Source organism: Peromyscus californicus, unplaced genomic scaffold (assembly GCF_007827085.1).
Source record: "Peromyscus californicus insignis strain IS unplaced genomic scaffold, ASM782708v3 Scaffold_3__1_contigs__length_106647218, whole genome shotgun sequence".
In the NCBI taxonomy this organism is placed as follows: Eukaryota; Metazoa; Chordata; class Mammalia; order Rodentia; family Cricetidae; genus Peromyscus; species Peromyscus californicus.
The window spans coordinates 2,549,069-2,571,837 of record NW_026294551.1 but is presented as its reverse complement, the minus strand read 5'-3'; the positions used below and the strand labels follow the sequence as shown (position 1 = coordinate 2,571,837).

General features: G+C 44.6%; 1 protein-coding gene across 2 annotated transcripts in view; it reads left to right on the top strand.

The window, feature by feature from the left end:
* Positions 1-22,769, top strand: part of Rptor (regulatory associated protein of MTOR complex 1) — a 347,185-nt gene that overhangs the window by 57,074 nt on the left and 267,342 nt on the right. For both annotated transcript variants that reach the window (XM_052755707.1, XM_052755706.1), the window contains exon 2: positions 15,406-15,508. In XM_052755707.1, coding sequence (XP_052611667.1) covers positions 15,406-15,508 — 103 coding nt within the window. The remainder of the gene's footprint in view (positions 1-15,405; positions 15,509-22,769) is intronic.

Sequence of the window (22,769 nt, the reverse complement as noted above, 5' to 3'; positions counted from 1 at the left end):
ACTTTTCCTTGCTAAGTGTTCTTCAGTTTTGTCAGGCAGGGTGAGTTCTGAACTTTTCTTGGCTCATCATGGGACTTTGGAAATTTTTGGTAGGAAATACAGAATGTTTTTCTTGACTGGAATGGGCAGGGTGATGATTTGTTTGTGGGGTGTTCTTAGAATCCATAGCCATCTCTGATAGGCCATGGGCATTTAATGCAGATGCTTCTTAGCAGTCAGCCACATGGGCTCCTTTTGTTCTACCTAGTAGAAATCATGAGTGTAGGTGAACTCTTCCATTGCTTAGCAGTCCTAGGTCCCTGAGTGTCCACAACCTAGGGCTGGGCTTGAAGGCCCAGTGACTTACAGTTCCAAGCTCTGAGAGGTAGGGGCCTATTACTCTAAGCTTGAATGACTAGAGATTCTCAGTTTTTTTAGTGGCTTTCAGTGCTCAGCTTGGAGGTTTATTGCTCCAGTTACAGATTGCAAACGTCTTAGCATTTGGCATTTTTTGTAATCCTTAGCTTCTTGCAGGGAATGGACAACAGTAGCAGGCAGCACTTGTTGGTCCATAACTTTCCAACATGGAAGTGAAAAGTATCAGAGTTGTCCACTGTCAGCAACAGTGGTCTTCTAGCTAGTCAGGCAGTTCCTGGGCCCAAAAGGGTCTATGGCATTCACAGTGCCTTTCACCTTCTCAAAGACCATCCAGCCACTCTATCTTGCAGATGAAAAACTGGGAAGCATTGGTGTCTGGTTTAGTGTTTGCCAGAGACTAGATCCCAGGCTTTGTATACTTTAGGATGAAGTTTTCTCTCCATAGATGGACTTGCCACCATTGCCATTTTTGTGTGTGAAGTTACCTCCCTGGCACAGTAATCTTGGAATAATTCTGTGAAAAGAGGAACCACTGTATCCAAATCCTTTCTCTTCTGTGCTCAGAGCATGAAAGTTTTCTGCTGTCTTTGGGATTTTGCCTGCAAACAGCAAGAAAGAGAACTGCCCAGGGGTTTGCCATCAGCCATGAGCCATGATGTTGAACAACACAGTAGGGTTGACCATGCCTGCCAACAAGAGTGTCTGCAAAGCCTAGCATGCATAATTTTTGTTTGTGTGTCACTTAAAAAATAAAGAGGTGGGGCTGGAGAGATGGCTCAGTGAGTTGTTGAGAGCACTGGCTGCTCTTCCAGAGGACCTAGGTTCAATTCCCAGCACACATATGGCAGTTCACAGCTGTAACTCCACTTCCAGGGGATCTGACACCCTCACCCAAGCAGGCAAAATACCAATGCACATAAAATAAAAATAAATACATCATTAAAAATTAAATATATATGAAACTGGCCAGGTGGCTCAGTGGGTAAAGACTAAGAGACCCGAGTTCAGTACCTGGAACACATAAATATGGGAAAGACAGAACTGACTCCACAGAACTGTTCTCTGACCTCCATGTGTGCTGTGACATTTACCCCCTATTCATCTCTGGCTGGTCTAGAACTTTCTGTGTAGACCAGTCTGTCCTCAAAATCGCAGGGATTTCCCAAGTACTGAGATGAAAGTTGTATATCCACTGCAATAAGTACATTTTTTTTTTTTTTAAATAAGAAAGTGCAAATGTGGCTTTGAGGTGCAGTTTTGAAGTAGTGTTGAGGTTTCTGCTGGACCTGTGGACAGGATGAGGTGACGTGTCCTCCTCACAGTCATCTGTACACTTGGGAAGGCTGCACTGAAGGACTTCCTACCCGAACTGTGGAAGAACTGTAGAGCTCCTTCCTTTGTTGTGGAAGCTTTCCCCTAAGACACCATTGTAGTGGAGTGTGGCTCTGAAAAGTCCAATGCCACACTCTGCCCTCCTGTCAGCAAGGATCCCAGAAAATGGATATCTAAAGTCAAGCAAGGCCCGGTGAACATGCCAGAGCTGAGGAGGTGTCCACCCCAAACAATACTCAGAAGATAGGTTGTGGTCTGACCAAGGTATGTGTGGGCTGCGGCCACCCTGAAGAAGGGCCAGCAGCTAGTCTTCAGTGTTTCAGAAACCTTGCCTTTTTGTGTTGAAATATTCCTGAAGAGTAATGCTACTGAAGTTCATTTTTTTGTTTAAAGAAAGATAACCAATATGGACAACTCTAGATATGGGGCTAGGGATACGCCTCAGTCAGTAAAGTGTTGTGGACCTGAATTTGATTCTAGCACCCATGTATAAAGTTGGTTGTAGTAATGTGGGTTTATATTATAATCCCAGAACTGGATAAGCAGAGACAGGACAGCCAGCCTAATTGGTGAGCTATAGGTCAAGAAGAGACATTGTCCTGAGCACCAACACCTAAGGTTATCCTCTGACCTCTAAATGCATGTGTACACATTCATCTGTGCATACAAACACATGCTCATGTGGACCCACACATGAACACACATAAATAAATTCACATCTGCACTTACACCTTCTACACCCTCATGAATGCACACATTTCTTTCTTTCTTTTTTTAAAATAATCTATTTTATTTATTTATTTATTTATTTATTTATTTATTTATTTTTTAAAGATTTAGCTATTTATTATAAGCGCCAGAGATGGTTGAGAGCCACCATGTGGTTGCTGGGAGTTGAACTCAGGACTTCTGTAAGACCAGTCAGTGCTCTTAACCACTGAGCCATCTCTCCAGCCCCATATTTATTTATTTTTGGTTTTTCAGGACAGGGTTTCTGAGTGTAATAGCCCTAGCTGTCCTGGAATTTACTTTGTAGACTACGCTAACTGTGAACTCACAGAGATGACCTGCCTCTGCTTCCTGAGTGCTGGGATTAAAGGCATGCACCACCACCACCCAGCTTATTTAAATTTATTTTATGTGCATTGGTGTGAAGATGTCAGATGCCCTAGAACTGGAGTTACAGACAGTTGCAAACTGCCATATGGGTGCTGGGAATTGAACCAGGGTCCTCTGGAAGAGTAGCCGGTGCTCTTAACCACTGAGCTATCTCTCCAGACCCACACACATATTTCTAGATGCCTTTGAGACACTATTTTTTTTTTTTTTTTTTTTTTTTACTGTATTGGGGAAGACTGATTTCTATTTTTTTTTCTTCCAAAGCCCAAGTCTTGTTACATGGCCTTAGCGTTGGCATAGCAAATTTCCTCCTGCCTCAGCTTCTTGAGTGCTTAGGTTACAAGTGTACAACATCGATTACCATTTCATAATTGCTTGCTACAGCTAGCATAGTGGCAACAAAAGTAGTTACCACAGTTAGTTAATCTTTCATTCTATTGGGCATGATAAATTTAATTCAATAGTTATATACATTTTGATTGGCTTTGAAAATTATAAATTTATAAACTCAAGTTCCATTTGCTTTTGGGATACCATCTTATAAGGACTCCAATTTGCAGTAAGGCTCGTTAAGGAAGGGAATGGCTCAGTTGCCTTTAACCTACTGGCTATGCAGAGACTGGACAAATGATACAGGACTTGACAATTAACCCAAAATTTTCTTTTCAAGATTCCCTAAAGATATCTTCACCCCTAGAAAGCAAAAAGAAAAATAGATAAGATATAAGATAGATCGTTGAATCTACTCTGAGAAAAAAGATAAAGAAATAATAGGATAAATAGGTAGATCACTGAATCTACACTGAAGAAAAAGGGGAAGATATAAAAATGACAAAAGGTAGACTACTGAATGTATTATGAAAAGAAAAAAGAGAGAATATGGATATGATAAGATAAAAAGGGAGATTATGGAATCTACTTTTAAAAAGGAACTACTTGTTTTAAATAAGATAAGTAATGAAAATTTTTTGGTCTGAGTTTATCAGATGTTACTGGACTGGACATTGTTAATATATATAATGGAGTTTTTATCTGAATCTGTCAAATGTTAATGGACTAGACATCGTTAGTGTAATCTTGACTGTGTATATTGTATATACTTACTGGATATAAATTTTCTTGTATTAGTTATAAACTTTTTTAAAAGTTTAGACAAAAAGAGAGGAAATGTGGTATTGTATCCTCCCAAATATTGTTTATGCTAATAAATTTATCTGGGGTCAGAGACAGAGCAGCCACAATATTAAACATAATGGATAGGCAGTGGTAGCACATGCCTTTAATCCTAGCATTCCAGAGGCAGAAATCCATGTATTCAAGGATACAGACAGGCATGGTGACTCATCACTCCTTTAACCCCAGAAAGCAAGCCTTTAATCCCAGGGAGTGGTGGTAGAAAACAGAAAGGTATAAGGCGTGAGGACCAGAAACTAGAAGCATTTGGCCTGATTAAGCATTTGGCTAGTTAAGCATTCAGGCTTCTAGCAGCAGTTCAGCTGAGAGCCATTCGGATATGAGGACACAGAAGCTTCCAGTCTGAGGAAACAAGACCAGCTGAGGATCCGGTGAGGTGAGATAGCTGTGGCTTTTTCTGTCTCTCTGATCTTCCAGTTCACCCCAATAACTGGCTCAGGTTTGATTTTATTAATAAGAACTTTTAAGATTCCTGCTACATACCTCTGTTGGTCTTTTCTGTGTCGAACACACAGATTGCAAGCCCAGCACCACTTTGAGATCTTTGGCAGCAGTTAACTCTGCAACTCACACACGATTGAGCCTGTATGATAATGAGTATTCAGAGACAGGTAATGCCTGGGGGGCGCTCACCAACCCAAGACAGAGCGCCTGTGTGGCCTGGGCAGGCGTCTCCATGGTGGGTAAGGTGACCTGCTGACTTTCCACGCAACCTAAGTCAGAAGTTCATTTTTTAGTAAAAGGGGGACCTGTAGGGCTCTGGCCCCTGTTTTGGGTAACTGTTGCCTTGCTTGCTAACCTTGACCTTGATATCCTCTCTATGCTAATTCCCTGCCGGGTTCCACCCTCCTGAATGCTTAAGGGAAGTTCCTTGTCTGTGTATCCTGCATAATGGGCGTTAACAGCTTCGATGCAAGATTGTAGAACATCAGTAGTGAACTTCTGCCCTCCGGAGTTCTCCCATTGTGCTGTAAGCCTGTATTTAAGACCTCTTCCCTCCTTCAATAAACAGCATTCAGCATTAAAAAAACAAACAAACAAGTGTACACCATCATGCCTGGTAGGAAACTTCTTTATGAATTATTTTTGTGGATCCTTCTTCAGCTCATATTATACTTGGCTGTTCTTTCAGGCTCTGTTTGCAAATGAGGCTTGACTGTATTCAGAGGAGGCAGGTGTGGATTAAAATATGGCCTTTCAATTTGTGTGCCACATAGTCACTTTGAGATGGGACTTGATCCTAGACCAGTAAGCATGTTGAGAAGAAATGCACAGGAAAGAGCAGTTGTGTACCTTGTCGTTCAAGTCCTCCAGTCTTGGCTTTGTAGCATCTGGTGAAGTGTGTACTTCCTTGCGTTTGTTAAATTCTGGGCCACAGACCTGATCGTGTGCCATGGTTTGCTGTCAGTTTGGTTTAGTGGTCCATAATCCCCAAAGGATATTCATGTGTGCTATCAGCTTTATCTCCAGGACTTTGAACGAAAATTGAACTGTTGCTGTTTTCTATTTCCTGTTTATAATCCTTCCCACCTTTGGCTCTATACTGTGGCAATTTCTCATTTGGAATTGCCTTTGAGTAACTCAGGCATGGGGTAGTGTTCTGACATTGTTTTCCTAAGGTGAGACTCACTAAGCTGTTGGTTTTATGTAGGTGGCAAAGTCCACTCCTGGGAGGCTATAAGGAAGGCTTGTGCTGCAGCGACAATGCCTGGCTTCTCAGCACGTAGGAAGACCCCTAGACGCTACAGCTCCTGGAGAGCCAGTGACTGTTGACCCCCTGTGGTTCAGTATCCTGGTGTGTGAGTGTGAACCTAACTCCTGACCCGTATTGGGAGGAGAAGGGACCCAGTCATATATGGGAGAGTCACAGCTAGGGAAGCCCAGCTATGGAGAGGAAGCTTAACCAGCCAGGAACTGCAGCTCACTGCCTCAACCTCCCCACTTGGTTTCTTTCTTTTCTCTCTCTCTTTCTTTCTTTCTTTCTTTCTTTCTTTCTTTCTTTCTTTCTTTCTTTCTTTCTTTCTTTCTTTCCTTCCTTCCTTCCTTCCTTCCTTCCTTCCTTCCTTCCTTCCTTCCTTCCTTTCTTTCTTTCCTCCCTCCTCCTCCCTCCTCCTCCCTCCTCCCTCCTCCTCCTCCTCCTCCTCCTCCTCCTTCTTCTTTTTTGACAGAATTTCTCTGTGTGTAGCCCTGGTTGTCCTGGAACTTGCTCTGTAGACCCGGCTGGCCTTGAACACTTAGAGATCTGTCTACCTCTGCCTCCTGAGTGCTGGGATTAAAGGTGTGTGACACCACTGCCCCATCTTACCCACTTGGTTTCTGATGAATGTCTTGAGTACCTAATATGATGATGTCATCTCTATCTGTTGTTATTTGATTTTTTTTTTTTTTTAACTTGGAAGCTTCATCTTAGAGGACATGCCTGAGACTCTCTCTATGGGGAACTCCCCGATGGCTGTATGAGGCTTCTCTAATTGATTTCTGTTGGATGTTTTGAGCACCTGATTTGGCAATGTTCCTCTTCCTCTTTCTCTCCCTCCCTGTTTCTCTTTTGCTTTGGCTTGTGGTATACTTACTAATTTACTCAGTTAGAATCAAAAGTATGGCTATTGCAGATTGTTCTCTGCACGTACCTCATAGAGCAGCACACCAGGTGAACTTCCCACTGTGCCCTGGCACTGTCTTCGAAAAGCATCTGGTCTGCCTCCATTATGGAAGCTGCTTTCTTGCAGTCTGTGGGTGCTGGCACCTTGGAGTTTCTTCATAAGTCCTATTGGCCTTACGTTGCTTATGGAAGCAGCCTCCTTGGCCACCTGAGATTCATGCTGTTTTTCTGATGTGTACCATGGATGACATAATACTGAATTATGAAGTAGGGAGGGAAACACATCTTGGGCGAATGATTGACTCTAAGGATAGTGTTGCTAATGCTAATTTATTAGTAGTCCTAAAGCTGTGGATGAGTGTTCTGTCAGAAAAGCAATCTCTGGGTAACCTTGGATCCAATCCATGTTTTGATGGGAACTCTCACAGGACTGACATTCTCAGTTGAGGGCCCCACCTCTAAAGGCACAGCATATATAAACAAGTTATTTTTTTGTGTCTTCCCAGCAGTAAAAATTATATGTGTATACATGCACATTTGTGAAGAAAGCCTTTGGTTACAGTGGTAAATCATTTTTATATTCCTCTTTCAAAGTAACGTGCTTATAGTTGGAACTTTGACAGCAGACTTCCTGAAGGGTCAAGTAAAAAAGAAGAAAAAGGAGTCATCCACCTTTTCCTTCCAAACAGCTTGTGAGATCTTGTGCTTTTAATATTACATTGATGTGTGTGTGGGCGCGCGCATGTATGTGTGTGCGTGTGTGCGTGCGTGCGAGTTGTGTGTGTGTGTGTGTGTGTGTGTGTGTGTGTGTGTGTGTGTGTTAAGAAGGGCATTCTTTAGTAGGTTTAAATAATTATGATCTCTAGAATAAACAGCTATAGTTTTTTTTTTTTTTTGTTTTGTTTTGTTTTTTGTTTTTTGAGACAGGGTTTCTTTGTGTAGCTTTGCGCCTTTCCTGGAACTCACTTGGTAGCCCAGGCTGGCCTCGAACTGGGATTAAAGGCGTGCGCCACCACCGCCCGGCAGTTTTTTTTTTTTTTTAGCTTATTTTGTATACAGTTTGTTATTCTGACTCTTAGAAAACAAACATCTTAAGGCTTTCTTTTGTTGGAAGCAAACTCAGTCAGTAGTCTCTTGGGTGTTGTGCGTAGGAAGGGCCCAGGTATGCCTTAGAGGCAGCAACTGAGCTTGCCACCGGCTAACTTTGATGTTGCACGTTTCCCTTTTGCCTTTTCCTTTCTATTCAGCTGGAAATAGACTTTAAAATCAGTGTAATTTGAACAGAATTTGGCTTGTAAAGAAAAGCACATTTAGAATTAAGATTGGATTCTGGCTCGGAGTGACAAATCAAGCTTATAAATTCCAGTATCCTTCTCTTTTGTTTCCAATTCCCATTGAAGGAACAGAAGGATTTGAAAAAACAAAAACCCAGGGGTCTCCCAAAGCTGCTGCTGCTGCTGCTGCTGCTGCTGCTGCTGCTGCTGCTGGAGGATGCTCAGTCCGATGCTCTTTCTTCTGGGCTTGTTGTCTGCCTCTCCCCTGTCTTTGAATGGGAGTTGGGGGACAAACTGGCTTCTCCTCCTCTTTGTTGTTTGCTCTGGTTTCTGACTTTCTTTATAAATTATGCATCTGTGTCGCCTCATTCCAGCTCAGGTTTTCTTGACGCTCCAGATCCTAATGAAGACTCTTGGGAGTGGGTGGTTCTGTCATCAGACAAGTGGGTGAACAGTGTTTTGTGACATTAGTGTTGACCCTCAGGCTGACTTTCTGTGTCTGTTCCATACACTCAGATGTTGATGCATGAGCTGCACTCAGTGTAGGCCCAGACCACACAGGTCAGGCAGCTTCGCTTACTCCTTGTTTCTTAGCTGCACAGTGGTCATCTAGATGTTAGGCAAGGTAGCCTGTGAAGTTTCTCAAACTTGGCTGAGCAGCTAGATCACTTATGCTTTCCAAATAGTAGATGGCTTTGTTGATCAGTTAAGAAAGAAAACATTAACAAAGCCCTTGTAATACTGTCTGAATTCTTTGAATGGTAGCAGACATCAATATGCTCCAGATACCAAGGTGGTGCTCACTTGTGTATACAGGTCTTTGGGGGCAAGCCTGAGTGTGAAGTCATTTACACAGTGGAGATTTCACTGTGTAAACATTAGTGCTCTTAAATACATGCTCATGTGCTCTTGCTATATAGTCATGAGATATGGTGTAGGGACCAAATTTCTGAAGTTTGAAAAATTGTGAGTTTCAGAACATATCTGGCAACAGGAGACTCTAAGGGGAACTAAGTTTAACACACACCTAGAATGGAAAGTTTCCTCAAGGCTTTTGACTGGGATCTAATCCCCAAGGGTTACTTCCAGGATGGTGCAGGGGAGACAGGTCATGAGGCTTTTAGGACCCTGGCACTGAGAGCTTGCTCCATCAAGAGCGTGCTGCACTGAGAGCGCCGTGCACTGAGAGTGCGCTGCACCTTCCTCTGACTTGTTCTGGAGAGACTGAGAAGGATTGGTGGGTTAAAGGTTACAGATTGGGAGTAATCACTGGAAATCTTATACAGGTTCCTTCCTCTTTCCTTCCCGTTCCCCCCGCCCCCTTTCCTTCCTTTTTTGATTGTTTGAGACAGGGTCTCTATGTAGTACTGGCTGTCCTGGAACTTTCTCTGTAGACCATGCTGCCCTTGAACTCACAGAGATCCTCCTGCCTCTGCCTCCAGAGTCAGGGATTGCAAGCATGCACCACCACACCCATATACAGTTTCTTAAAATGATATTCTTTTTGTTTTTTTGAGATAGAGTCTCATGTAGTCCGGGCTGTTCTGAAATTCACTACATAGCACAGGCTGGCCTTAAACTCATGGCTTTCCTCCTACCTTAGCATTCCAAAGTGTTGAGATTGGAAGCTTGAGCCATCTGGCCTGGATTTCAAAATGACATTCTTTTCAAATTCAAAATTAACCTCTAGAGACATAACTGTGCCATCTTACGTTATATTCCATTTAGAAGAAGTGTTTTAATGTCCAAATGGTTATTTTATAGAATAGTCTGCAGTTTTTGGTCCATTAAATTTGATAGCCCTTATATGAAAACATTTCTGTAATTGTATTAAAAATCATTAATCTAGAATTTTTGGAATAAGGTTACCATATAAATCAAATAAAATGCCAAAAAAAAACATTTTAGGAATAGTTCAACTTAAAAAGTCTATATAGTTTATGTCAACATGGTTAAAATTTGCAGAATAAGATATACTTGATTGGATTAAGAATGCTTAGTAGCAGCTGGGTGGTGGTGGCACACACCTTTAATCCCAGCACGTGGGCAGTAAGGCCAGCCTGGTCTACAGAGCGAGTTGCAGGACAGGCTCCAAAGCTACAGAGAAACCCTGTCTTGAAAAACCAAAAAAAAAAAAAAAAAAAAAAAAAAAAGAATATTTAGTAGTAATCTGTTCAGATTTGGAATCAGTAGCTAGGCATTCGACTAAAATCCGTTTTTCTAGTTTATGTGTTAGTGTATTTGAGGTTTTGTGTTATTTTTATAGAAATCATAATTTAGGGTGTTGGCTAGGTATTCATGATGTGAGCAAATGTGCTGATATTAGCGTCCAGGCCAGGTCCTGCTGCTGCTCAGTTCCAGAGTGGGGGGGCGGCGGCGGTGGCGGCTGACTCTTGAGTGACTTGGTGAGTGTAGGAGGTGCACCGCTGACAAGTGTGCTGGCTTGTGTCACAGGACTGAAGAGGGAATATTGTGTTTTCATGAGTGTTCTTGTCTCAGGGACTCAAATCCTAAGATTGTGTGTGTACATGTGGAGGCCAAAGTGAGTATTGTGTGTCTTCTCTATTGCTCTCCATCTTATTCTTTGAGATGGGGTCTTCCCCAATATGGCTACACTAGATGGCCAGTGAACTGTAGAGTCCAGGGATCCTCCCGTCTGCCTTCCCTGTGCTGGAGTCACAGCCATGAGCCACGGACCGGACTTACGTGAGTGCTGGTGGTGGAAATCAGGCCCTCGAGCCTATGCAGTGAACATTTCACTTGCTGGACCCCAAAGTTTAGGGTCTCAAGTGGGTGCCCCAAGAACCCAGACTCCAGTCCAGTTGATGCAACAGCACGAGGATTTATTAGATAGATAGATAGATAGATAGATAGATAGATAGATAGATAGATAGATAGAAAGAAGGGCTCCTCTGCTCCCAAGAGCAAGAGTCGCATTTTACTGCAGCCACATAGGTGCTTTTAAAGGAAAAACCCATAAAACCCACAAGATTACAATTCCCATGCAATTTCGTTTCACAAGATCATGGTCTGATCACAGAGTGGGTACAGTCACGTCAACAGGTACATTCTTCCTGAAACCTCAAGGGGGGGTATCAGGGCGGGAGTCCAGTTTACAAAGGTCACAGTGGTCCTTCCTGGAACACTTGCAACTATCCCAGTCACAGTTGAGCACATCTCTTAACAGAAATCTTGTTACATTGTTACAGGGGTGATTGAGTAGTGGCTGAGTCAGGTGGCCCTTGGAACTAGTTTTTTTTTTTTAGTTCCTTATTTCCTGGGGCTTGGGGGTGTAAGCCTGAAGGGTTAGGGTCTTTCACACTGACTGAGCCGTTTGTCTAGCTCTTGAAGGACATTCTTCTTTTTGTAATTAACTCAGAGCATATTTACTGAGAACTACAATAAATAAGTCAGATTGAATGCTGCATTAATGCTCTGGCCCCTTTCTCTGTCCTCTGGGAAAGAATCAGGTGTACCTAACGTGGAACATGCTCCTATGGGAGCTAGGCGGGCCCACCCTTTTACTCCTCCCTTACCCATGCCTTGGTAGGTGAGCTCAAGTTGTAATTGAGATGCCTGTTAGCGTAACTTAATAAGCAGATGCCATTACTGATAGATGTGCAGAGGCAGATTCCAGACTCTGGCTGTGAACTTCCTGGGGTTTGAGCAAAAGAATGTGGCAAGTCACTGAGTCAGCACCAGCCAGATTATCTTGTCACTTTCTCTTTGGGTGCACAGAGCTGCAGGGTGGGGTGCTGGAAAAGCAAACTCCTAGGGCAGTTACAGTTGAGCTTGTCCCTAAGAGGAGCTGCTCTTCAGGTATGCCACAGATGAGGTGTTTTCCTTTGGACTTTGCATGGGGAGTATATATACGGTGTTTTCTTATTTGTAAACACCTGTTAGGAAATGTGTTTGTAAAGGAGGCACAAAAGTGTGACAACAGTAACACAGCAGAACCGTGAAACAGTCCTGTCATAAAGGTTCTGTAAATGTGGGCCTCTTATCCACAGTAGCTGCCTCTCCTTGTGAATGTGTATGTGTGTGCCATGCCGCAAGTTAGCACTTGACAGAATTGCTACTCCTTTTTTACCATGTGGGCCCTGGGGATCAAACACAGGTCCTTGGATTTGGCAGCAAGCATCTTTACCAGTTGAGTTACCTCACCAGCCCTCAACTTTGTCTGGAAGGGAGGAACACTCTATGGCTTCTCTTTGTTTTGTCTGATTGGCAGTTTGCTCTTGTTGTGCTTTGGAACTGTTATTAAAAGACAAGCATTGCTGGAACACAGGCATGGTCACACCAGGCAGCGTGTGATAACACAGATACTGTTAGCTGACTTAGCGGAGGATGTATACTCCAAGTCGAGGATGGAGAATTTCCAGGTGGAGTGCAGCTAGAGCTTGTGGGCTGTTTATTTCTGTTATTTTCCGTGTACTGTTCTCTGACTGTAGCTGATTTCGAGTACGGGACACTGAGGGCAGGGAATCATTCTTTTAATATTAGAGAACCATACAGGGCTGCTGCATCTATGGAGAAAGGGCTATGATGATTGAGCAAAGCCATGTTTCTTCAGGAAGTGACTTGGGAGCTTGATACAAGATCTGGTTCTGTGTTTTACGGAACCTTGTAGGTTCCATTGTTGTAGCAGTGGAAGAGACTTGAAGCTGTCTCCAGGAAGATGGTAGAGATGTTTGCAGGAGACTTCCCATTTTAGACAGCGTGGCCTCAGGCTGAGTCTGCAATAAAGTAATTGATGAGCTCTGTGGGGTTATTGATGGTGGTCACTTACGTATTGGAAGCTAACTAGAAAATGCAGTTATTTTTACCCTCTGATTGATTTTCACCTTTCCTCCTGACTGTGGGTAAAGAGCCTGTTTTCAGGTTTATAGCAAGATATTCTGGACTGCTCTAGGGAAGATGCTCCTGGAGGTGGGCGTGCAGGGAGAGAGGAAGGATGGAAACATTTTTTTTCCACAGATGTTTAGCGTCTGTACTGAACACGGGACTTTCTTCTTGAAACACATGGCAGTCTCTCTAGAAAAGGGCCACTGCTATCCTTTTGTGCTGGCTTAGGATCATTATTTTAGAAGTTTTGCACATCACAGTAAAACTTAATACAGAGACAGGAGGCACAGTCTGTAAGAGAGAATGAGGTACAGGCAGTGTAATAGGGTTGTTTGCACACTCACAGGAGAACCAGCAATAAGCATGTGTAGTCACAGATTTAGCAAACGGACCCCCTCATTCCCCGACGAGCAAGTGGCCGGAAGAAGCTGTGATGGGCAGTGAATCTGTTCATGAAGAAGATAGGATGATCTTGATGAGAATACAGGGCTTCCCAGGGTAGGAGACCTAAACTTTCCTTCACGTTATATGTTGCTGACAGAGTTCAAAGGAAACTTGGCCACATGGGGAATTGTCTGTCCACATTCTGTCTATGAGAGGGGAATATGTGAAAATGTTGCTTCTTGTCAAATTTGATTGAAATATTAGTGCAGTTTTAATTGAAATCCCAGTGGGATTTAAAAAGTGTCCAAGGAACTGGAGAGATGGATCAGTGATTAAAAGCACTGGCTGCTCTTTCAGAGGACTCAGGTTAGAGTCCTGGCACATAGATGGCAGCTCACAACCACCTGTAACTCCAGGTCTAGGGAATTTAAGACCCCTTTCTGGCCTCCTTGGTCACTGTTGTATAACACATACACATAGGTAAACACATATACACATCAAAGTTAAAAAAATTTAAGTGACTAAGTGTTTAGTTTGGAAAACAGGATTAGTAACATTTTTTGAAGAAAACCTGGCTTTCAGTTATTATGAAGGTGTGTTGGTTCACCTTCACATCAACTAAGTGGATTTAGAATTGCCATGGATGTGTCTAGGAAGATATTCCTGGAATGTCTGAGGAGTGAAGACACACCGACCGTGGGTGGCACACTTCCAGCCAGCTACCAGAGCTCGTCACTCTCTGCTTTCTGACTGTGGATGCAGTGTGACCAGCTGCTGCATGCTTCTGCTGTCTAGATGGACTGTCCCTCAAACTACGCGCAAGAATCCACCTTCCCTTCCTGAGATGAACCTTGTCAGGCATTTTGTCATGGCAGTAAGGAAGTGACTGACACACAAGATGTCGATTAGGTACATGAGCACGGTTCCTGTGTAGTGTGTGCTGGTCAGTGGATCATTTATCTCTTGGCAGACTTTGCTACTCAAGGGTTCTGGAGATGTGTGAGGTCAAGGAGAGAGTATTGGATGGGACTGAGACAAGTGACTGTTTTTGTTTGTTTGTTTGTTTTGTTTTGAGGCAGAGAATACCAAGGCTTTGAATACTCAAAGGTGGAGGATATCAGGTAACACAAAGAGCTGAGCTTTAACTTGTGAAAAGCACAGGGAGCAGCCACAGGGAAGCACAGCTTTGATGTGCAGCCTGCATCCAGGCAGATTGGCCCATGTGTGCTTACACATACATGAGGGCATGACTGGAACTCAGTGAGAGTTGACGGTGGTCTGGAGTGAACACACTAGGAGACATTTCAACTAGGATGCAGAGTTGCTGGGGAGCTTTTGACTGCAGGGTGCTGGGCCTTCTAAGGATGCTGAGGGATGAGAAGGGCTGTTGCTCTGTTTGAATGCCCCCCACTCCTCTGCCCCCTGCCCCCTTTATTTTTCCAAGACAGGGTTTCACTGTGTAGCCCTGGCTCAAATTCTCACTGGGATTGAAGGTATGTGCCATTCTGTGCTTGCTGCAGGATCTTTATCTCTTAGGTTTTCTGAGGCGTTCCTAGCACCTGTGAACAGTGATTGGCACACTGTGTGTGAGCCAGTGAAGGATGTGGGCTAAGGTTTGCTGGGTGGGTGGGGCTGCTACTTAAAGCTGGAACAGTAGAAAAGGAACAGGTGTGGGAGGAAGCATATCAGGTGATGTTGGTGTGGTAGTGGTAGAAAGCAGAAGTTGCAAGGGGTGGTGGTGCACACCTTTAATCCCAGTACTTGATATAGGCAGATCTCTGAGTTCGAAGCCAGCCTGGTCTACATAGTGAGTTCCAGGACAGCCAACGCTACGCAGAGAGATCCTGTCTCAAAAAACAAACAAACAAACAAACAAACAAAGCACAGAAAGTACTCAGACATCAAGCAGTGGAGAGAAACATAGTAAAGTGATATAATATGGATAATGTGAAACTGTTAAAAAGAAAAATCACCGATGAGTAAATGGTAGCATGAATCTGCATGGACATGGTAGCACTCGTGTCCCATACAGTGTTCAACTGTACTAGTAAGGGTAAGTCATCCTGCCTCCTCAGAACGGGACCGCAGGTAAGAATAGTGTATGGAGCTCTTGAAGATGTGTTGTCTTTTGATCAGTTGATTCTGCTCCTGCATGCCCTGTCCTCAGAGGTAGGCTAACCTGGACGATAGGAGCAGTGTTGCAAGAGTGCCTGAGTAAGGCGGTGTCAGGGAGGAGCCACGTGTTCTGGGGACATATCTGGAGTTTATGTTGAAACACTGTTTCTGTTGTACTTCCAGATGAAGACAGTTAGTGTGGCCTTGGTCCTGTGCCTGAATGTGGGCGTGGATCCTCCAGATGTGGTGAAGACAACACCTTGTGCGAGATTGGAGTGCTGGATCGGTGAGTGTCAGCCCCTCCCACGGGCACCTGTCATGTACGCTGTTGTTTTAGATGCATTAATCTTTGTTTTGTAGTAGAGAAAATTTTCAAGGAAACTTAATAAAATATCAACTATTGGTTTCTGTATTTTTTTTCTTTAAAATTTGTTGGTATATAGCTTGTGCCTATACATTGGTATAATGGTAGGTATACACACTTTTGAAAAATTGAGCAACTCATATTTGCATGTAAATATATTTATAGAAAAGGTAAATTGATCTATTTTGAGCAAAGCATTATGCCATATATCATAGATGATAGTAGCCAAATTCATGCTTACATTGTGCTAAGGATGGCTTACAGCAGTTCCCAGTTAATTAGCTCGTTCAATCTCCATCTAAATCCCATGTTAAAACATTTTATTGCGTTTATATGTGTGCACACGCACATATGCATGCAACAGTGTAGATGTGGAGGTCGAAGTACAGCTTGGGAGTCAGTCTTTCCTTTCAGCCTGTGGGTCTTGGAAATTGAACTCAGGGTGTTGGGCTTGGTGGCAGGTGCTTTGTCTACCTTTGGAGCCGTCCTACTAGCCCACCTGTTTTGTCTGTTTGTTTCGTTTTTGTAACAAAATGCAACTACTTAATTTTTCAAAACTTAACTATACTAATGAAAATAAATTATAGACAACCTTTAATATTTGTACATTATCTTCATATAACTATAACAGTGCTTTCAAAAGACATCTTGTAAAGAATATTTTCACAATACCATGTTGCAAAAATAGGACAACATTAAAGAACATTAGTCTGAAATATATCTTATAGTGTTGGTTTTTGAAGCTGAGTAAAATGAGATCCAAAAGAAGAGTTCGCCCTGAGTTGTTCTGTGAGTACAAGGTGGAGTTGGGAACCTACGTAAAGTATGGAGACTGTTCATTTTTTAAAAATTGGAGCTGGGTGATGGTGGCATACTCATTTAATCCCAGCATGGGAAGTAGAGGCAGGTGGATCTCTGTTAGTTTGAGGCCACTCTTGTCTATATAGTTAAGTTCTAGGCCAGCCATGTACTCCTCTTTAATAAATGAGGAGTGGTAGGTAATGAAAATGTGTACAATAAAATTTCTGTATGAACATTTCCCACAGCACACACAGCGTTGAGCATCAGTCACGACCATCCTCTCTAGGAGCTTTTCACACCACAGCTGCTGCTGTTTCCCTTCCCAGCCCCTGTATGCCCCATTCAGGGTTTTCTTTTTGAGACAGGTGTTGTTATGTAGTCCAGGCTGGCCTCAACCTCAAGGCCCCTGCCTCTGCCTCCTGAGTGCTGCATCACAGGTGGGCACCACCACACCTGCCTAATCTATTCAGAAGGACATATGCTTTTCCGAAGTTGAGAACTTTGTATTTGGTCTTGACTGAGAGGTGGACCTGGTCTGGACTATTGTGACTTGACAACATGGGATAAGAAAAAAGAATGTTAATGACTTGCTTCAGCTGATGCTTGGTATCCATTATTCCATGTGTTTTGTTTTTAGTTTGTTTGTTTTTTTTTTTTGAGAAAAAAATTTTCCAAAGTTGCAAGCAGAGCAGTGAACACTTTTCCTGATTCAGTGAGTTGCTTGGGAACTCTTCAGTGTTAGGTCCACCTGCAAGGAGTCTCTTCTGAGATGAGATCACATCTTGCTCCTTGTGGGGAGGAACCTGAGGACTGCAGTCAGGCCCATCCTTTGCAGTACAGTCTGGCTAGCAGGGCCCTGACTGGGTCTCCCGTGGCAACCCTAGCTCTGTAGTGGCTCTCTGAGGTTTGGCTGGAGGATTACAGAAGACAGTTGCTGTCTGGCTGCAGTGCTCTGCAAGCCATGTGAGGTGGTTTGTGGGCTTCATCTATCCCTGTCTGTCATTTGTCATGTTTGGCCCTGAGCTGACACTTGCTCGTTAGCACTGGGGCATCCTTTGTGCACTCTGTTCTTGAGAAAAGGTGCTTGGGGAACCGTCCAGCCAGTGTTGCCAGCCAGTGCTTTAGATTTCAGGCATGGCCAGTTAGCTGGGGAGAGGATGGCTAGTTTACATAGGGAGGGTGCTTCTGAAGTCTTCAAAGGGACTGACCTCCACCAGAAAACTGCAAAGGCCTGTCTTGGTGGAGAAGGCTTGTATAGACTCTGGACTTGAGTGACTATGTGCACATTATGAACAGTGACTGGAGGGAGGGAACAGAATTAGGACCTTTGGGGAGTGGAGAGGAAGGTGGGTGTAAGAACAGGGAAGGGTCCTGATCGTCAGGTTGGTTACAGTAGCCAGAAGAACAAGGGTTGGTCAAGAAGCTGTGCAGGTTGTAAGGCAGCTTGGCCAGTGAGGTAATGAGAGGTGGTGGGGTGCTAGTGACAGTACCCAGGCTTGGCTTGTGCCATCCAAGCAGGGCACCAGTAGGACTGTGGGGACGCGTCACTTACTGGTGTGGGGCTAGTTGCCATCATTGAGTTTCAAATACATGGCCATGTAGAAGGCTACAAACTTGTGTTTTATATTTGATCTCAGCATTTTGTGCTGCCACTAGAAATCAAAGAATTGTGTACTCATCAAGGCCCTAGCTTCTTTCATCCCAGCTTACTCTACCTGCTTAGCTGCTTTGAGTCTTGTTTCCTCTTGTAGAGGTGCCACCTGCCTCCTGGCTCGAGGGGATTTACTGGGACCCTGTACTCAGCTCCATGTAGAGACTGACCCTTGGCAGAGGCTTACTTGTTTTGCCTCAGCTCCAACTCAAGTATCCCCAGACGGTTTTAATTTGTTTGTGCTGTTATAACAAAATACAGGAGACAAGTAATTAGTAAATAATGGAGGTTTATGGTTCACCATTCTGTAGAATGTAAAACTCAAGTCAAGATAGTGGCAGATGGTGTGTCTGGTGTCTGCTTTCTGCCTCTGAGTTGATGCCTTGATCACTGTCTTCACTTGGTGGGACAGGGCAAAAGGGTCTAGCTCGTTGCTTGCAGGCCTTTTAATAAGGTCTCCATTCCTAGCCTTAGGTACTCTGCTCTTGTAACTTAATCTCTTCCTGCGTGGTCCACTTCTTGACGCTGTCAAGCTTGGGGCTTATGTTCCAACAGAGGAATTTTGGCAGACACATTTACATCATAGTATCAACTGACACTCTCCCTGTGCAGTACGCCCTGCCTCTCTCAACACAACAGGGTGCCAAGTGCCTCTTGTATCCACCTGTGTGGCTGAAGGAGGGGCACAGCAAGTGTGCCTTATTAACTGTTATTGAGCCTGCTGGCCTCTGGGATTGCTGTGCACCCAGGGCTGATGTCTAGCAGACATCAGATAGTAGAATGCACAGTGTTCTCATTCCATCTAACAAATTAGACCTTTAGTATGTCAGGTAGTTGTTGAAGCATAGCCCAGAGCTCTGCTGGAAGCTGTGAGTGTGACTGTGGCCTTGTAGGAACGGGAGACTGAGCTGCCTATGCTAGGTTGAGACTGCTCAGGTCTCAGAGATAAGGGCTCTGGATGTAGCCTGAAGAATACTAGACTTGCACTGTTGGTGTTTTTTGTTTACACCACCTGAGCACATGACAGAGAGGATCCCACGGCTGCCTGGAGAGTGTGTCAGTCAATTGTCTCTGAGGAGAAAGTAAGGAAAAGGCACAGACCTTCCTGTCACCTGTCCCAGATAGTAGAGCATGAGCTGTGAATGTCACAGAGTAAAGGCATCATTGGCTGGTCCCCAGGAATTGAAAGCTCTTGGGGAACTCTTGTTCTTCCTGCCCTTTGTTCTCATTCCTCTGCTTTAAACATGCTGTTTTACCCTCTGGAAACGACTCCTGTCTCTTCTCTGAAAAACAGGGAGAGGCCCTTTGGTTTTATGGTTGACATTAAATGCTACAGCAGTAATACTAAAAACAGTCCACTAAAGGGTGTGCACCCTGTGCTTGTTGGGGATGGTTTGCCTGACAGCAGACTGCAGAGCTGACTGCTGACCGGAAGCAAGTGTGCTGGAGCTGGGGTGTTTGTGTGTGAGCGGGAGTAGCTGGGTGTCAGAAGAGGTTGTCAGAAGCATGGTGCTTCTGTTAACCCCAAGGAATTATTTAGGAGACACTTTGCCCCCATTGCCCAGAGGCTTTGCAGATGAACTGAGACAGTGCTTTTATATATTCTTGGCCTTACTTCGTTGACTGCAGAAACATGCACAGAGCCTGCTACTAACTGGGCAGATCAGACTGGAATCCCAGTCACTGTGAGTGGCCTTGGAGACCCATATCATGAAAGTCAGGTGGGCATTTCTGCACAGCAGGGCAGTGACCTACCTTGGGAGGGCTGAGCTTGGAGCTCCAGGCAAGGCAGGCAGTTGGGGCTAGCTGCAACCAGTGACTCTTTGGACTGTGGCATAGCTCCAGAGGCTTCTGGGGACCCATGGTTTAGAACACTGCATTCTCTGTCCTATTGTGCTGGTGTCTTAAGGTGGTGTCCCTGTTCCCCTTAGAGGGAGGATAGCATAACCACTTGTCTCCTCCTTCATTCCTTTTCAGTGGACATAAACCCAGAGGCTGTATTTTAAGTCATGGGTCCAGCCAAGCCCCCGCAAGCAAGTTGTAAAGTATTGCAGCTCCTGGTTTTGTGGTTTGCTCTGTAGGCACATGGGCTGTGAGATTTTTAGGGGAGGAACTGTAGATGATAATTTCTGCCCTAGGATCCTATCCACTCCAGGGCTGAAAGGTCCTACCACTAGCCGCACCCTGGAGCGGACCTGCCCAGCTATGCACAGCCTTGTGGCCAGGTTTTGCCCTGAAGCTCAGTGAGGAGACAGGCCCCACACTGTGTTAGCCACTAATTATAAAATGGAGAGATGACATTATGATTAATAAGATACAGTCATCAACAGCCATTCCTAATTTCAAAGTAGCCCCTTTGCTATTATGTATTTTCTCAATAAAAAATTAGTCACTCAAGGTTACACCACTAATTAATGGAGGAATCCTTGAAAGGCACTGTCTGATTTACACTCCATCCAGTAGGCAGTACTCTACTAATAAGTCAATTAGCAAATGCTTAAGTGTCTGCTAACTACAAGGCACAAAGAACTACAAAGGTTCTTTGAGCTGCAAGCTCTGTGTGTTACTTCTGCTTTTGTATTTCTGTTGTGGCACAGTCTGCATACAGGAGGCTGGCATGGCCTACATACTGGAGACTGCGGTTCAGCCTGCATTCAGGAGGCTGCATAGTCAGATTCAGATGACTTTTCCCAAACTCACTGCCCTCATGAAACCCAGAACATGGAACCAGGAGCCCAAGGACAGCCACATTCCCCGCACCTGGCGCCTCTTGGCGGCATGTATTCTAATTTGATACTCATCTGAATGGGAGTGTTTGGAGCCCAGCAGTCTGTGGAGAGTCCCTCAGAGCCTTCCCAGAGTGCTGTCAGGGGTGACAGTGGTGGCGGTAGGATGTAGTTCTTCGGAAGGGTGGTCTGGCTGGGCACCACATCGAGGGGACGTGTGTGAGGGTGCATTGAGTCAAGGAGAGAGAACCGAAGCTTGGCTGTGCCTGACTGGCAGTGCTGGCAGTGCCTTCCAGGACCTGGGGCCAAAGCACCAGAGAGCTTCAACTGTCCTGGGCTGGGAGGTGCTCAGCCACACTCCTTCCCATGTCCTTTTAAGTGCTGTGAGATTCAGAGGTTTTATCCTGAAGATACAGAGAAAAAAAAAACATTTAAAATCCAAAAGCTCTACAGTGATGCCAACTAATTGCTTTCCACTCACTCCCTCTATCCCCCTTTATCACTTCCTTCCCAGTGTACACACCAGCTTTAGGAGATAGGGTTTGTCAAGAGAGGATTCCAGCTGCGGGCCTGCACTGACACTGGCCGGCACGCCGGAGTTATCCTCTGTTGGTGATGCAGATGATTCTTTCTGTTCTCCTTACCATGTGCTCTCTCCTCCTTGCATGGCTCTTCTACTCTTCGGCATAATTTTGGGAGGAAATAAAACTAATTGACTACAGGGATTTGTAGAAGATCAGAGATGACACACTGTTGTGTGACAGCCTTTTGCTAAGGAGATGCAAAACACACACACACACACACACACACACACACACACACACACACACACACACACAGATAGGGAACCCAGTAACAGACCAAAGTTAGATACCACCAAAATCTTCAATGAGTTTTATTGGGGTCGCTTACAGAAGCCGAAACGACTCAAAGACAGCTGCATCCCCAAAGCCCACCCCAGCCTGGGTGACAGCTCACAAAGATGGGAACCTGGAGCGCTGCACAGCCTGCAGGCAGCTCAAGAGGTTGGAGAGTGTCCTTCTCAGGTGGCTCTGTTGGCTCTACTGATCTCTACTTTTCAGGCTGCTTGACTGGGCTGTCTCGCTTTTCTTTTTCTCCCTCCCTCCCTCCCTCCCTCCCTCCCTTGTAGCATGAATCTTAGAGAGTCTTATTAATAAAATCAAACCCGAGGCCAGTTATTGGGGTGAATGCTGGAAGATCAGAGAGACAGAACAAGCCACAGCTATCTCACCTGACCAACTTCTCAGCTGGTCCTGTTTCCCCAGACTGGAAGCTTCTGTGTCCTCATCCCAATGGCTCTCAGCTGAACTGCTGCTAGAAAGCCTGAAAGCTTAACCAGGCAAATGCTGCTAGCCAAATGCTTCTAGTTTCTGGTCCTCACGCCTTATAAACCTTTCTACTTTCTACCACCACTCCCTGGGATTAAAGACTGCTTTCTGGGATTAAAGGCGTGTGTCACCATGCCTGGCTGTTTCCAATGCGGCCTTGAACTCACTGAGATCCAGAGGGATTTCTGTCTCTGGAATGCTAGGATTAAAGGCATGTGCTAACATTTTCTAGCCTAAGTATCTTGTGACTTTTCTGTTCTCTGACCCCAGATAAGTTTATTAAGGTACACAATATTTTGGGGAACACAATACCACCACACTCCCTCCCTCCCTCCCTCCCTCCCTCCCTCCCCCCTTCCCCCTTCTCTTTTTTGTTTGTTTGTTTGTGTTGAGACAGGGTTTCTCTGTATAGCCCTGACTGTCCTGGAACGCAGAGATCTGTCTGCCTCTGCCTCTTGAGTGCTGGTATTAAAGGTGTACACCACCATGCTCAGCTGTCAACTTTCTTAACAGCTTGGCTCCTCTGAGAGTGACCTTAGCAGCCTTAACTGCTGCCTCCTGGGGAAGGAAGGGCTTAGTGAATCTGGTCAGTTTCAGGGACTTGGACGCTTTTTTGAGTTGTTTACATTCTGTCTTAGGAAGCTTCCCTGGGATAG